General features: G+C 46.4%; 2 protein-coding genes across 2 annotated transcripts in view; both read left to right on the top strand.

Annotated features, from left to right (window-relative positions):
* Positions 1–75: 75 nt before the first annotated feature.
* On the top strand, positions 76–2251 carry LOC307227504 (fas apoptotic inhibitory molecule 1-like; the record flags this gene model as incomplete). The annotated part of the gene is made up of 4 exons (XM_079996851.1): positions 76–192; positions 667–895; positions 1328–1377; positions 2108–2251. The coding sequence occupies 4 exons, from the start codon at positions 76–78 to the stop codon at positions 2249–2251; spliced, it is 540 nt and encodes a 179-aa protein (XP_079852977.1).
* Positions 2252–4328: 2077 nt separating this feature from the next.
* Positions 4329–17294, top strand: part of agap1 (ArfGAP with GTPase domain, ankyrin repeat and PH domain 1) — a gene marked incomplete at its 5' end in the record, with an annotated part of 182890 nt that continues 169924 nt past the window's right edge. Inside the window, one exon of the mRNA XM_079996865.1 lies at positions 4329–4491. Coding sequence (XP_079852991.1) covers positions 4329–4491 — 163 coding nt within the window. The remainder of the gene's footprint in view (positions 4492–17294) is intronic.

Raw genomic sequence — 17294 nt, forward strand, 5'->3', positions numbered from 1 at the left:
GCCTAGGACCCCCCGCCCCCCCCACCCCCCCGGGCCGGGAGTGGGAGAGGGGCCCTCCGCAGGAGGGCGGAGGCCATGCTGTGCGGCGACATAGTCGGCATGTGGGACGTGGCGCTGAGCGACGGTGTTTACAGGATTGAGTTTGCTCACGGGACGACCACTGGGAAACGCGTTGTTTACGTCAACGGAAAGGTAAAGTTGTTCGACCAGACAAATGTACCCATTCCTCCAATATGAGTTGAGGCAGAAAAACGACGCAGGCCTTTAATCCGTGGACGACCATGCTTTGGTCTTTATCTCTAAAAGCAACAATGGACAGCTTTAACCTGTCCAGTCTGCTTGCCGGCGCTTCCCCCAATAACACCAGAGCGCATTAGTACCCGGCGAACACCAATTTATGGGGAAGCGCGTGCCCTCTGAGCCGAGACGGCAAAGGGGTTCAGTTTCTCCCGCTGTTTGCGGAGATCTGGAGAATTTTCACAAAATTCTGATATTCCGCCCCTGAATATGCCGGTGTCTCATGTCCCCACACTCCTATAGGCCCCACAGGTGCCGTAGGTCTTAATTTGACCCCCCTCACCCCAGAAAGTAACCAAAAATGTCCCTCACTCTCCCGGACTCCGGCTGTCTTGTCTCGTGTCGTCTCGTCACGGTTTCCCGGGGCAGGAGGTCGTCAGGAAGGACTGGATGTTCAAGCTGGTCGGGAGGGAAACCTTCACCGTGGGAGGCCTGGACACCCGGGCCACCGTCAACATCGAGGCCATCAGCGGCTTCGCCTACGAGTACTCCCTGGAGGTCGGCGGCAAGAGCCTGGAGAAGTTCGTCCACGACAGGGCCAAGATCACTAAGACCTGGCTGCTGAAGGTGGATGGGCAGGACTGCCGGATTGTGCTGGGTGAGACTCCGCAGGGGGGGAGGGGGGGGGGGTCGGTCCACCTGTCGGAGAGGGGTTTCGACTTTCCAGCACCGTGTGTGGTTCCCGCGGGTTTTAAAAATAGCCCGGGTGTTTTAGAGGCTAGGAATTCAGACGAGCTCTGCCGCAGAATCTACTCAAGTGAGGGGTTTTGTGCACAGTTTATTTTCGGTCATGCAACTGCAGACATCTGGTGGGGCACAGGTGTCCTCAGCCCTCTATAGCAACAATGACAATTTCACAATTTGAAATGGGGCGTGAGTAGTGTGTAGTGAGTAGAATTAACAATCGAAAACAGCCTTTTTGCCGATTAAATATCACCGACCCCAAATGATTCACCTCAAACGTTCTGTTTTCCCCCCTGATTCGGGTTCGAGAGTTAAAACTGTCCCTTCAACCGTTAACCCCCGACAGAAAAGGACACGATGGACGTGTGGTGCAACGGACAGAAGACGGAGACGACGGTAAGCACAACGCGACGACACCGTCGGCGTAAGCTGCGGCCGGTCGAGGACGATCGCCGATTGTCAAAAATCTCTGCATCTCCGCAAAATCGCCACGTACAGCATGCAAATAACAAATCCCTCATTTTTGTGACCAGTTACAGCCGCGCTGGTTTCAGTGAATGTGAGCGCCGGGCAGCGACTGACCCCTTCATGAATAAAACCGCACTTGAAATTTAAAAAAACACTTATTTCTCCGTGCTACGGATGTCGGTGATATGCTGTATTTAAAGTTAAAGATATGTTGATGACAAGATGCTTGGGGTCAAATTCTTGATCTGTTGGTAAAAAAATATATATATAATTTGGGAACATTTTGGACATCTGAAGGTCACATATAGTTTAATTATATTTCCCCTCCCAAAAAAATACCTTGTCAGTTGTGTTTTCCAAGAGTCTCCAACAGGACTGGAGGCTAAAACAAGAAACAACAACAGTAGATGGTGAACTAGGGCTAGTGACCTTCAACCCGTCGCGACTGAAGGTCATCCTAGTGCTGCTTCACAAAATATTCGATGCATGCTACAGTTGCAGACACACTAAACCGTATATTAGGATGCCATACTGTACTCGTAGATCCAGTGAGAAACCACATTTTGTAGACTGTGAAACGACACCAAATCGCTGACTTTGGAAAGATACGGGACCCCGGCTTTCAGTTCCGTTCACCTCTGTTTAAAACTGTCGACAGGGCGAGTTCGTGGACGACGGCACGGAGACACATTTCACGCTGGGGGAGCACGAGTGCTGCATCACCGCCACCAGCAGCGGGAGGATGAAGGGCGGCATCGTGCACCGTCTTCTGGTCGACGGAGAGGCCGTACCGACGCTCTGACGGCCACGGGGCTGGAGATTTGTGGAGCGATCGTCCTTCGCCTTTCAAAAACGACACTGCTTGAATGTCAATTGAGCCGGAGGTGCACTACCGAGGTTCAGAAAGTTACAGTTCTGATGTTTGGAAGTGGATTTCGAGTCAACCATCTGCTAATTGGCGTCAACTGATGAGTGGAGTCACCTGGATCAGTGCGCGGCTGGACCTTGACTTTCTGAACCTGGAGTTTTCCGCCTCTGGAATTGAGCCATTGGGTGCAATGTAAAACGTACAAAAAAACAATGCTCTGTTGTAAGACTGCTTAGTGCTTTATAAAAGAAAGAGCAAGCTTTTTGGGGGGGATTTTTAAATAGGCCTATGGCTTTGGCGATCAACCCCGCAGTATGTACATGTAGAAAGTGGATACTGTTTGCATCAACACAATTATAGAGTCTTGTATCGTCGGTTGTTATTCGGTTTCAACGGCAGTGGTAAATGGATATGGTTATTCATAACGTAGAGGTGTCCGATTGCAAACGTAAAGTATGGGATAGGATTGTTCCGCATAAGAAAAAAAAATTGACATGTGAATTTATTTTGAGAATAAAAGTCAGAATTCTGAAAATATTTTCGGAATTTTCATCTCTGAACCCAAATTGTGTTTTCAAATGGCAGATTAATTTTTTTTTCCCTTGTTCGTGTGGCCCTTCGGCACAAATGTATAAAACTGATTTTCCAATAAAACAAACCGAAGAAATGAGATGCACGGGGAAGGGCTTCCCTGCGGCGAGCAGCTTCTTGGATGGGAGGGAGGACCCTGCCAGGGCAGCTGAGCGCTCTCATTTATTATCTTAAAACGTCGGTCAGTAATGAACGCACACAGTACGAACACTGTATAAGAGAAAGTAATTTAAGCGAATCAGACAAGCATACATATTCAGGATCACTATGAGTCATTTTAGAAGTATATGATTCATTAGCTTTTCGTTATTTGGGGAATGATCGCGCTATAATGATAACCCAAAATTTAAATTGAGGGCAAAACTTATATAATTCTCATAAATAAATGTAGCGTGTAGAATGTGTTTTCTAATATATCTCTAATATATATATATATATATATATATATATATTCTTATTATTGTTATTGTAATTATTGATATTTATTAACAACACTAGGTGTCATTTCGATTGTTACTCATTGTTAATACCAATTTTTATTGGCATTCACAAGAAAATTGTTTCACCGCATTGTTCGCCCGCTTCACTTTGAGCCACTGGAACCGCGAAGCCGATGATCTCAGGCCACCGAGCCACCGGCGACTGCGGGCGGGCGGAACCTTGCGTCGGATCCCCGTGTTTGCGCCCGGGCCCGTTTTCGGGGCGGCACACATCCAGTCTGTGTTGTGGCTGCGGGGGAGGCGGGGCGGACTGCGCCGTTGCGGCTCCGCAGTTCGGGGCCACCTTAGGACCCGCTCGCGGTGTTTTGTTCGCGGTGTGAGGGGAGGCAGCCAGCCGAGCACAGCGGGTTGCTCACTGTTAACCCGGCTTTTAATCCGTGGTTTGGCTTTTCTTTCCTTTTCTGTTTTTAATCGGGGGTGGGGCGGGGAGGCGGGTTAATTAAAAATGAGCGGTAATTTCGCATCTCCGTGTAAATAACGACCCGCTCCGCAGAGAGACTTCCCCGGACTTTTGCTTTCCCCCCGCTGGTTAGCAGCAGCAGCTAGCCGGGGAGCTAGCTAGTGAAGGGGGCCCTTTTTTTTTTTTCTTTCCTCTTGTCCTCGTCTCCTCCGAAGCGCGTTGAGATATGACAGGACGCGCCGACCGGCCTTTATTGCCGACGCCGAGAGAATAATAATAATAAAAAAAAAAGAACCGCGGAGCGGTCCCATTTTGACCAGAGTAAGGATATGGGGGAGCCGCGCCTGGACGGCCGCGCATCTGTCACTCCTTCGGGGCTGAGGACCGGGAGACGCCGCGCTCAGCATCCAAGCCACACCAGCTCCTCATTATAGTGTGGTTTTGTCTCCCTGCGAGTTCACTTGGATTTTTACGCCGGCCGAGCCGCCGAGAAACGCGGGAGAGACCAGCACCAACAACGATGAATTACCAGCAGCACCTGGCCAATTCGGCCGCGATCCGAGCCGAGATCCAGAGGTTCGAGTCGGTCCACCCCAACATCTACTCCATCTACGAGCTGCTGGAGCGGGTGGAGGAGCCGCTGCTGCAGAGCCAGATCCGGGAGCACGTCATCGCCATCGAAGGTAAAGAGGGCACGGGGGGAGGGAGGGAGGGAGGGAGGTTTGTTTTGGGCCAGAATGGTTTTCCAAAGTCACTGGAGTCAACGCTGTTGCGGACGACACGTTTTTGTTGGTCTCCCACTCCATTGTGGCATGCCTGCTGCCTGCACAGCGGTGACCTCTGGAAGTGGCTCCAAAGCGGATCTGAAAGGAAGCCCACGTTTCCCACCTGACGTTGACTGACGAAATTTGCCCAAAGTGAGCAAATTCATGTCGATATTGCGGACACGCGTTGGCCGACTATGGTGCCCCTTTCACACACTGTGGCTTGAAGCTGGTTTATTGTCACGATTTGTGATGAATGGCTTTCCACACATCACATTTCACATATACAAGACATGGTATTGACCCCGTGACCCACAAACGTCACGGTTTCCTCCCTCGGGGGTCACACACACCTGGCCCAGCCCGGCTCATTGCTGTCTCTACAGATCTCAACTCACTGTCAGCTGAACTGGACCTACTTCAGTTCTATTGGGAATAACTAAAAAGCCGACACGCAATGGCCGTCGGCCATCGTAAAGTATCCTTTTGGAATGGGCCGGATATCACAGAATCCTTTTTTTTTTGTTCATTTTTTCAAAGCCTCTATCATTCCCGCCGAACATTGTCTCATAGATTAAAAAAACAAAAAAAGAATGCTGCAGAATGGATGTTTGCCTCCACCAGCGGTTTGTCTAACGGGGCTCGGGTGAACGTCACGCAAATGAAATCACAGCGCGCTGGCTCCGGAAAGTCAACACGCAGTGATACGGAGGAGGCCTCTCAATGGAATCGAAAAATAACAGTATCAATAATTGATTTATGGGTTGGATAATCAGGACAGTTGTAGTATTTTGTGGAGTGTTCACCCTGCCCGCGCATCTGCTGGATTGTATTACAGTATTGTAATAGAATAGCATTGTTTTTTTTTTTTTTTTAAAGATTTCCATTTTATGTAAAATTGCAGTACATCCCTGGATTAATAGTGTCACAGTATATAATCGTCACCCCTGCATCATGCTATTGTGTCCTATCTCCAGATTCACACACACACACACACACACACACACACACACACACACACACACGGCCTCTTAAGCGGCCATGGATCTGCACAGATGTTCAGGCTATGTAACACAATAGTTAGTGACAGGGAAGTGACTCTCCGGTTGTTCAACCCTCTCTGCCCCCCCGCCGGCTCCCCCCACGCTTCCACCACTCCATTCTCCCGGAGCGCAGTGACTCACCCAGCCTGCATCAGGGCTGGAAATAACCACCCCCCCCCCCCCCAAAAAAAAAAGTCATCAATTCGATTCGGCGGCAGAGGTGGATGTTTCGCTGACGTCCGTGTGCTGTTGTGGAAATGTTTCGCCGCCCCCGCCGTGCATACAAACCGCTGTCGTCGCCGTCCTGCCTGGTGTGTGGGCTGTTTATCATATGGGGGGGCGTTATGTCGGTAAGGTTACCTTGAGCGATGGGGATTGTTAGGGACCTTGCAGTTTGATATTACAGTGATAGCTGACAATTCCATTGCCAGCTATCAGTCAGCTATTTTATTTAATTTTTATTTATATCGGTCAGCTATTTTGCTATTATAATCATCTGAGTGTTGCAATTCAAAAAAAAATGTCTGTGTCCATCACTTTTCCCTCATCCCTTCATATTGGAGTTGACGCAGTTGTTTTCTGACTGGACAAACAAATGCGAATGACTTTAAAATCGTAGAAGTAGTGATGGAAATGATAAAATCGGGTTAAATTCCCCCGTAGTTTGATATCAAATTATTTGTCTCCTGCCCCCTGATTCTCACCGGGACGCGTACCTTTTTATTTATTTGTGCTTGTCAGATAATGTGTTTTTTAACTGGGATTATGGAAGCCGGAGTCGACCTGGTGATGCTGTGAATCATATGTGCCTCAAGTCCCAGCAGCACGGGCCTTGTTTGTTTCTTTGGGTGTGTGTGTGTGTGTGTGTGTGTGTGTGTGTGTGTGTGTGTGTGTGTGTGTGTGTGTGTGTGTGTGTGTGTGTGTGTGTGTGTGTGTGTGTGTGTGTGTGTGTGTGTGTGTGTACACTGTTTGTGTACAGTGATTGTATATGTGCATTGTGTCTGTTTGTGTTTGTGCAATCTGTGTGTTTGAGCGCGAGCACCTGCCCGCCTTGCTGACCAGGTGACTAGGCATGGGACTAAATGAAAATCTTGTGTCACCATTGACCTGGCCAAAATAATTGCGATTCGCGATATTATCCCGATAATAATCAAAATATGCTCAAAACATTAAAAATGGCACCAAAACCTACTCTTGAATCCTGGAATCACTTTACCTTACGTTTTTGTTCAGAAACAAATATTTTTGTTGCATCATAGGAGACACTTTTTGTGAACATCCTTTTTGGTGAAAAACAAACAAGGACAGATTGAGACTGTTGCCAACTCCCAGCGTGTAATCACAATGAGGAAAAAAAATCCATTGATTAAAAATAATCTACCTGCAGGATCAACCTGATGTCCGAGCATTCACGTGGTTCAGTTAGTTGTGTGTTGTAGATGTACAGTAAATTAATAACTTGTTTTATTTTCATATCACACAGAAAGAGGCACAGCAAGGAGAGCAGAAAGAATGCAAAACAACAAACAATCAAACAATTTTAAAGAAGGTAATCGTCAATTATAAGGTCTCCCTGCATCAATGAAGGTTAAACAAACAAGTGGCATTGTTGCGTACAGCCTGTGCTGCTTTGAACCAGTTTTAGTAAAATAAAATAACCTGAACAACACCGCGGCACTTTTCTGTCATCAAACAGTACTGCTTGCCTGGTGGCCCGGAGAGTGAGACGTGCCAAACCACCGTCTTTTCCAACATAGACATTTTTCAACTCACTTGTGAGGATGTTCGCGTTTAACCCAACAATGGAAATTCACCGCGATAAGATTATCTTGAGTGTTTTTACCGCGATAAAAGATAAAATCGTATACATCCCCCCTACCGGTGACACTGACCCACTTTCTCTCTCCGCCCTCGGAGCGGTGGCAGTGTTAAATGGAAGCGCTCCACCTCCACTGCCTCTCCGGCTTAACTCACCCGTAACCGCCGCCCTGCGCTGGGAACCTTTTTTTTATACCCCCAACAACGCAATACATACCGACATCCGTATTCGGCTATCAGGAGTCTTAACAGGTCAGGCACCGGTTGCTTCACTCAGTGCACCACCACACAAAAACAGATGCAAACAAAGATTAAAAAAAGAGCAGGCGGATCGAGCACCTGAGAAACCGCGGAAAATAGGACAAAAGCGTTTCCGTGTGCATGTGGGTTTGTGTAAACGCGCTCGGGTGAATGTGGGTACGCGTTCTCTGAAACCTGTCTCAGGGGCCCTGAGAAGTCTGTAGAACCAAGACTGGAGCTGGGAGCCGGGATGCTGAACGGACGAGTGATGTCTGGACGTAAGTCCTGGTACCGCTTTCTCAGTGCAAACAGTACAGGAGGTAAATTCGGAGCATAGTGCAGTCTGGATTTGTGCCGGATTAATTTGAAATATATTGGCAATTCTTGGGTCAATCCTGGTGAGAGGTGTGGAAGGACTATGTCGCCGTGTTAAGAACCGCGGCGTTTGCGAGGGGATGGGCGACTGCAAGTGGGATCGTCACGGAGGAGGAAGAGTCAGGCGTTTTCCAGAGCTCATCTCAAAACACCCGCTATCACCTGTGTGTCCCGTCGTACGACCATAATTATGGTGTGTACTGGTGTACCGGCGGCGCCGCAAATGACGCCGATATAAAGCCCGGCTCACGTTTCTCGAGCAGGGCCCTCTGACGCCCGGACCGTGACGGGGAGGCAGGCAGAGCCGTCCTGCTTTTCTGGCCTGGCACTGCTCTCTCTCTCTCGCCCGCTCGCTCGGTGGTTGTTTAATCAGACGGCGCGTCGTCTGTCATTAACACACCGTGTGGCCTTGGTTCACTCTTCATCCAGCGTCAACATTGTCTACACCCTCCCCCTCGCCACCCACCACCACCACCGCTCCCTCCCGTCTCTCTGTTGTGTGTGCAAAGCCCTGCGCAGCCTCTTACCAGTGTCAGGATTATACCCTCATTATGCTAGCTTTAATGTCCCGTTGGCTTGTGCTAACTGGGACATAATTACTAGCCTACTCAGGGGGACCGGCGCGGTTTCACGTGAAGGGAAGATCGTCCGACATGGCCGATGTTGGGGGAGTTCTATCATCTCCATCTCGTTGAACGGGTAGAGCTGTCAGGATGTCCCCTGTGCGTTTCAGAAATGAGCGTGCGGTCTAACGCTGTCATCTCACCGCTCTATTTCTTGTTTCTTAGCGGGACATTCCGCCCTGTTGTGTGTCTGTGTTGCTGAGTGCCTGCAAGCCTTTGACGTTTTCTCTTTCATTTTTGATACAGTCGGTGCAAAATCTTCCCACTGTCAAGCGTTTCCGTTATCCGGTAATTGCCAGTTATGGACCGGGAAAGCCTGTTGAAGTCCGGCGTATTAAAATCCCTCCGGTCACAATGTCCGGTGAAAATAATTCCCTAAAAGCTCAATTTGAATTAGTGCCGGACGCATCATTTCAATGAAAAAAGTCTGCAGATCTGTGCGTTTCTGCGCTCGGCAGGTTGGGACGGGAAGCCAATTAGTTTAGACGATCTAAAGCTGATCTGAAGGCTTCACCTCTGGCCAATCACGTTTGTCGATGCAAAACTAAGCCCCGCCCGCTCCCTCGTGGACAGGTTGCGCTTGTAAACACAGTACACACACACACACACACACACACACACAGTAGCGTCTAGAACTCTGAGGGGAAATAGAGAGATGATGTGTCGTTGGGACACACATCCATAGTTTGGTGTTTTTTTGCATATTTAAGTTCCACCCAAAGCAGACGGTAAATATTAATTGCGTAAAATATGTCGAAGGGACGTCCCGACGAAGACGTGCAACACCACAAATTTTATTATTTATTTAGACCTACTTGTCATAATTATTTTGTTTTGATTTGATCAGAAATGTCATTTGAGTGAAATGTTAATTAAAGCGGCTGCACTTTGAACAAACAGAAATGATTTGATTTCAAGTAGAAATATTCATAATTTTTATTTATTTATTTCAAAAATTGCGCTAACTGTCAGGACTTATTTTATTTTGAATATTCAATAAAGAATATTATACATCTACATGCCTTGATGATGTCATTCTCTATAAAGCCTGCTTATCAATTGTTTTTAAGCTCAGATAATATTTGACCGGAATCTCTCCCATTTGTCCTGGATATTGAAATCTTCCAGGACACGTGGAGCGGCACCAATTTTTCCTCACGGAAACTCTGCCGCCGTCGTTTGGCGTCTGACTTGGCTCCAGTTCGTGACTTCTCATTTTGCACCTTCGACAGCTCCCGTCACTGCGGGGAGCGAACCCTCCGTCAAAAGTCGATTCAGAGGTTGTTTCTTTGGAGCGTACGCGTAGTTAAAGTAGTCGACAGAGATGATGACGAGAGCAGTGTTGGTCTGAGGGAGAAACTGAAACGTTTAGATTCCAGAGGTGGCGGTTCGATCCCCACCGAAGCGAGATGCGGATATGGCTGCATTAAAAAAAACAATGTTCACCGCGCGTTTTTGATGATTATGAACGGGGCATGAGAGCAGATCTTGTCGTTCGTTACAAATACTATTATAATATTATAAACAATATTATTATTTTTAATAAAGTAACATTGTTTAAGAAGGAACCAATAGAAACATGCCTCTCAGCTGCAATGGCTCATTGAGGCTATTTTCACTGATTAAATCGCAATCGGAACACGTACTACTTTAATGTTAAATCTCTACTGAGTTCAACATCACATTTTGTATGATAACGTTCAGATTAATGCAGTTTTTCTTTCCCCCTAAATCACATTGAACGCGTCTCCCAAACCACTTCACCGGACAGATGGCAAATCTCGGCTGAAAAGTAATACCGCCACACAGGGATCTCTAACCCGGGACGACTGCGGGGAAGGCCAAAGGAATGGCGGAAATTCGGGGGCGGTACAGGGGTGGGACAGATGGATGGGGAGTGAGAGCCACACGGTGTGCTAGAAAAAGAGGTATGGTGATGGACAGGCAGACAGGCAGGCAGGCAGGCAGACAGACAGAGTTTGAATGGAAGCCAGAGATCTGCCCTCGTGCAGAAGATCACCAGGGGGAGACTATCCTCCTCCACGTCACCCGCAGGTCGCTGCCCCCCACGCCGAGACTTATTGACGGAGTGCTCTTTTCCGATTATGCGGTGGCACAGTCGGAGCGATCTTATCGGCGTCCGGCGTCAAAATGCAGCTGTTTGGAGATCGCCCGCCCGAAAGCAATTACGCAACGCCGCGGCTGATTGGCGCTCCGTAATGATGAGCGATTCCGACGATGAGGAGGCTTTTAAAGCTGTTACGTGAGCGCGAGCCGCTGCTCAGAGCCCGTCCCGGCACTCTGGGCCGCGCGCGCGCGCGCGTGCGCGCGCACACACACACACACACACACACACACACACTCTTTTGTGTGTGTGTGTGTGTGTGTGTGTCACTAGGCCTAATGCACTTGAATCACAAGGGTCCATCTGAAGTGGACGGCAGTAGATTTTGCCACTCAGTCAGTGTTTTCTCTGCATTAGTCTGTGTATGCACGGGCCATTTCAAAGTCTGAAAAATCCAGTAAAAATAAATGCCATCATTTAATTCAAAAGGCCGACATAAAATTTTTAGGCGGGATGTTTGGTGCTGCTGCTGCAAAAAAAAATTGATTTCCATCCATGTATTAATGCAGTTTAGGGCTTCCTTTGCAAGTTTTTCTTGCCAAAGATTTCCATATTATATTTTGTTCAATATTGTAAATATTCAATGGACGATTGTAGTCTCTTTACAATGCAAAAAGTTATTATTGAGCTGAAAACTGGCACTTCCAAGGCCTGACATAGAGTTCGCTGATACCTGCAGATGCGCTGACTAATCCGCCCGGGATGGAGACAAGAAGGGCAACATCACAACTGTAGAGAACGGAAAATGATTCCCCTCTGTTACATGGTTACACACAGTCAGGTAGTGCTGCTGGAAATGGAAAATCCAAACAATTCCTGTTAACACACGTACTAGTTACAGGCTGTTAATTACACACTGATCCCTGAGGAAAATGTGTATAAGATGAAGTGTATGGGGTGGAAAAGTGCGTAAACTAGTAGTATACCAGTCCATTATAGATATTATATTTTTCGTCATTAACCTATAATACAGTAACTTATTCATTAAATGACGGTATCCTTGGGGGGAAATTTGGGTATGGTAAGATTATCTACTAATCAATGTGTCAGACGAAATTTGACACTATCACAATAGTAAAAATTGTAACTGACAATTAAGAGAAACAATTCAAATAATTTCAGTAATTTGATTAATGAATGAGTCGTCTTTACATTTTTCAATTTAGTGGCCGTTTTGAAGAATGTATTTATTTTTAAGCGTCCTTTTTTTTTAAGCCACACTTTTGAGTTATTATCTGCCTTCGAGCTGAGCGGTCCATTTTGTTTTGTGTTCAGATTTTACTCCCCCCCCCCCCGTGCTCTCGCTCGATTGGCTATCTGACTGAGGGATGACGGCAGAGCCCCTCCCAACCCCGCCCAGTTTTTCGATCAATCGGCAAATGTCAAATGGAAGATATTTGGAAGCGATCCAGATGTGAGGCCACGCCGGGGGCTCCAGCTGAACGGATGCTTGTTGCCCTGGGGAGAATCCAAAGTACTCCAACGAGTCCCTAGCCCACCGCCCCCACGCTCCATTATCTGAAGGATGCGGGCTGGATCTCAATGTAGGCAAAGTGCTCCATCATTAGCTACCACTGCACGTACCGTGGATAACATAATCACGACGATGTTAATATCGTGTTATTTTTTGTTGTTGTTTTTTTTTAATTATTTATTTGTTATTATCATGGCCATTATTTCCATCCATCGAGGAGGCAGTATTTTTCCTTGCTGGCTTAATTTGATTCCGATAAGGCCAGCTAGCCACACGGCGCTAAACACTGTATATCCAGGCGGCTTTCACCGTACGGCTCATTCGCCACGCATGGAGATGATGTCTGAGTCGCTGGGGGGAAAAAAACAAAACATAACCCCGCCCACTGCAGCCTGCCTCTAGGCTCCCATTAGGGAAATGTATTTATCAGCCGTGTGTGTGTGGACACATGAATAGACGTGTGTGTGTGTGTGTGTGTGTGTGTGTGTGTGTGTGTGTGTGTGTGTGTGTGTGTGTGTGTGTGTGTGTGTGTGTGTGTGTGTGTGTGTGTGTGTGTGTGTGTGTGTGTGGACCCTGTCTATTTGTGACCCTTGTTGCTCTGTTACTGAATCAGATCGACCTGATGTGTTGGGGAAGCTTCATCATAGCAAATAAACGTAATGTGTTGTTCTGTATTATGTATGCGTGTGATTATGGACATGGCGGCGGTGCCATGTAATGCTAGGTACAGAGCACCTATAATTACACTGAAGAACCCTCGTGGTGGACAACACAGCCCTCTCCCATGAGTCACCATTGTAGCTGCGCAGTATGACGAGTGCACTGAGAAGAACTGTTCTCACGTAAGGATAAGGAAACACCAAAAGAATTGGAGCGCTTGTCGGCTAGCGTTCTGGTTTACACAGCGTCTGCATAGCAACCGGTTAATCATGGCCGACCGTGAAGTGTGTTGAATTATCCGCTCTGCTGGACGCCGCGTTGGACCAATTGGATTCATTGTCCCTTGTATTGCGAAAACAAGTTACATTACTTGCCTCGATGTGCATGTTCCAACCTTCATATTCTTTTTACCCATTACATCCCTCATCAGTGCACGTAGCCCTTTTATGCGTTTCCTTGGCTTTTGAGCTCGCTCTCAGGCTATTTTCAGGACACACTTGCTAAAACACCATTTTCAATAATGCTGGCCGGGGGCCCCTGGAGGTAAGGGCCCCGGGCTGCAGCCCCTCAACTCCATCGGTTAATGCAGCATTGCTCAATCCCTGCACTCACATTATCTGTTCGGTCCAAATTGCATTGAGCTGTTGGCAAGCACCGGCACTGTCGCTGGACATTAAAAAGCTTTTTCTCTCTGCCTTTAGATTTGATTAGAAGGGCCTTTGAAAAAAAGTGTCGGCTCAATGGGTGGGTTGGCTGAGGTGGCGTGGGCCGGTGATAGTCAGGGGCTGTGCAGAAGGGGAGCGCATTTGTTGTAGAACAGACTTGTTGCTCACGTAATGAAATGTCTAATTTAATGAAAGCTGAGATGTAATGAAACATTATCTGCGTGTAGTCTGACAATAGTAACGCCTTTAGAAGTTGTGCGGCAAAGGTCGACCCTGGGAAAAGATCACATGTGCACAATGATAAAATTAATAAAATAATATAACATAATAAAATAAATTAAAAATTAGGTCACTTCAAACATGGTATAGTCTGATAAAACCAATAAGTTGCATTGATTAGTGTTTCCGTTTTAAATCATTTAAGCGTCAGTGCAAATATTCCTGTGGTTACATGAGACGGGTCAGTGTTTTCTATGCACTATAAAGAAAATGAATTGACAAAGCTCCAGTACTAGCTAGTGCAGCCCTTTATTTTTTATTCAATATTGTGCATGTAAGTATCACAGCAACGAATAAAAACATGATCCATACTGTAATCCTAGTGTGTATAATTCAGGGGGCTGGCTGGGGACTGGGGGTTCCATATGCTGAGGGGACAGTCTAGACTAAGCTGAAGGATTACCAAGCAGGGAAAAACAAATAATACAGTGTTAGGGGCCCGCAGCGGCGTGTCAGGGACAATGAAGATTAACAGGGCCTTCTGCCCCAGGCAGAGGGAAAAACTGTAGCCACCAGCCAAGGACTCGGAACATTTAGGACTGTGGTCGCTAGATTAGATTTGCAGGGAGCACAACTGGAGTTTCAGGTAACCTTTCTAGTTTCAAAAACCAGGGAAATAGTGACTGTTGGGTTTGTCCTTTGGCGCATGAAACACTGAACATGGCTGCAAGTGCGATGTAACAGTAGAAGTATGTGAAAGTCACATCAGCGGTTCCTGTGTGAATATATGGAACAATGCGGTTAAAAAAAAATCTCCCGTCGGTCTCCTTTATAAAGTATTTGATCCATATTGGACCCCTGTCGGAATTCCTTTATGCAAGGCGGAACTAATGGCAAGCCTATTTTTACTGCAAATTTCGAGGAATAAATTTTTGTATGATCCATAAAATCGACGTTGTTGTTGCTTTGCAGTTGTTGCGCTGATGATATGCTCGCCACTTCTAGCCGATTGGCGATAAGTGAACATGTTAGAAACGATTTATGCCGAAATCATTACAGTTGGGCAGGTCGTGCAGCTGTGTTCTAGATGTGTTTGCACGGAGCCCCGAGCCTTCCCTCTTCCACTTCTAATCGGCCAGACAACTTGTGATATCACGAATTATCCTTTTAATGGGGAACACACATCATAGTTGCGGATTTAGTTCCCCCTTTCATTTCACTTCTGAAGGCACGTCCTTCTGTTTTTTGTTTTTTTTTTCTTTGTGATATTGAAATTAATTGTTTTAGGTCCTTTTTGTAGGTGTTTATATTAATTAATTTAAAATTCACATTTTTCTATATCCATTACTCATACGAATGAGGTGGCTTCTGTTCGCACACTGCTTACTACTCTACTTACTATGTGTAATATTCCAGATGTTTATGGTCAAGTACACTCATGTGAAGTTCTTAGGCTGGGAGACTCGGGTGCATATAACAGACCTGCCAACCTGCAAGTATTTTGTCTACCAACTACGCATATCTTAGTGAAAATACGCATTGGACCAGATGCTACGACCTGTGGTTCTGTAACCCCTCCCTCCCTCCCTCTCCTCTCAATCAACATCCACTGATGCTTAGCGCACTGAGCTGTACTTTATTATCCACCGAGGCGTAACGTTGCATTGTGAGGTAAAATGGGAAGTGGGAGAGCTATAATGAAGACACAGTGGGACCGCAATGTTTGCATAGCTTATAAAACTTGAGATGCGCCGATTGATCGGCCGGGGACGGGAATTGGTCGGTTTTCACCGGCCGATCAGTGTCAAATGTAGTTTCAAATTCTGTGCCGGTCAAATTTACAGCCGGATACTGCGCTCATGTACCGTACCGGTAAAAATGCTCCAATACCCAATCCCGATACCAACGTAATGTAACGTAGTTGAAGCTCAGAAAAGAGAGCGACAGAAAGAAAATGTCCGCTGTGTGGAGGTACTTCAAGGTAAACAAAGAAGATTTGATAAATGATCTATCGCCTGACAATAACAGACTGCGTTTCTTCCGCTGTCACAGCGAACTCCACTCATGATAAAGGTTTGACTCATTTTTGAGACTCGGTTCTTGACGAGTCACTCAGTAAAATGAGTCGTCGGATTTGATTCAGTTGGTTTAATGCACGGCGAGGGAAGGAGGACTTCCAGCGAACGAGAGTGACAAGAGTCGGCCATTTATTTTATTTGTTTATTTTTTTCTAATGAATGCAATTTATTTTGGGCTGGCAAGTAGCAAATAAATATCATATTAATGTATATTTGCACTTAAAGTGAAAGAGATTTTGATTTAAAGTTGGAAGTGGACATTTGCATGTTAGTAATATGTTGTTTTCTACTAAAACTCAGTGAGTTACAGGTTGATTATACTGAAACTTGGCGACAGTCCCATGTTCTATTTTACTGGAACTCAGGGACAGTTTCATGTTCTATTATTGTTCCATTGTGAATAATGAACAATAATAAACACACAGTGTCAAAATCAGCAATCTCCCTTTAGTAGTGACTGAAAATTGCAGCGGTAGTCCGTATGTGCAGCTGTCCTATCGCGTGAGTGTGATCGGATCACGCGGTGTATTTGTCATTGAGGTACAGCAGATCATTTATCAGAATCGGCAGGTCAGACTTTAAAAAAAATCCGAAAGAGGAATCGGCAAGAGAAAATTGCAGTCGGTGCCTCTCTAGTTTGTAAACATGTCCAGTAAGTTTCCGAGACGATGCATTTCAAGGGGTAAATCCTAATGAGGTAAATTGGTATACTGTATATAATTTGCCGTAGTAGCTCACATACGACGTAATTAGCCTCATTACGAGACGACTACTGTGTGAATAACTGATGGAGTCATTTAGCTGCAGTCACTCAAACGCCACGGAGACTCCCCGTTACATTGTTGTGGTACTCCAAATATTTCCCCAAGGTTGGCAGGTCTGCTATAATAAAAAACAATAAGGTATAGCAGCATTGAAAAGGATATAAACAATAAAGCGTATATTTAGAACTAAACTAAATACATGTACCTCAGAATGGAAAAAATAAAAAAGGACAATGGTTTTTCAGACATTTGTTCATGATAGATGCCGCACCACCTCTCCTGGCGTCTGGCCCTCACAGTGCATTGTGGGATGTGCTCGCCAGCGCATTTCCCATTGTTACTACCATATTTCACCAGATGTAATGGGTCACCCTGGTACTTTGCGTACTATTTGATACACTCTCTGGTTTCAGACATACTAAAAATGCTCATTTGGCATACTCAGTTGTGTGACCAGCATACTATTTAGTATGCAGCACCACAGTTGCAAATGAGGAATAGGCTCCATGTTTGTCTCCTCCCATGGGGCAGGTGATGGCGGCGGGGAGGGGGAGGGGGGTGGCTACCGACCCTGAGATGAAAGAAGGAAAAGGTCACCACTCTTCTTCCCCTGTTGGACAAACAACACTCATTGTTTT

This window comes from Zeus faber (assembly GCF_960531495.2).
Source record: "Zeus faber genome assembly, chromosome: 2".
Lineage (NCBI taxonomy): Eukaryota > Metazoa > Chordata > Actinopteri > Zeiformes > Zeidae > Zeus > Zeus faber.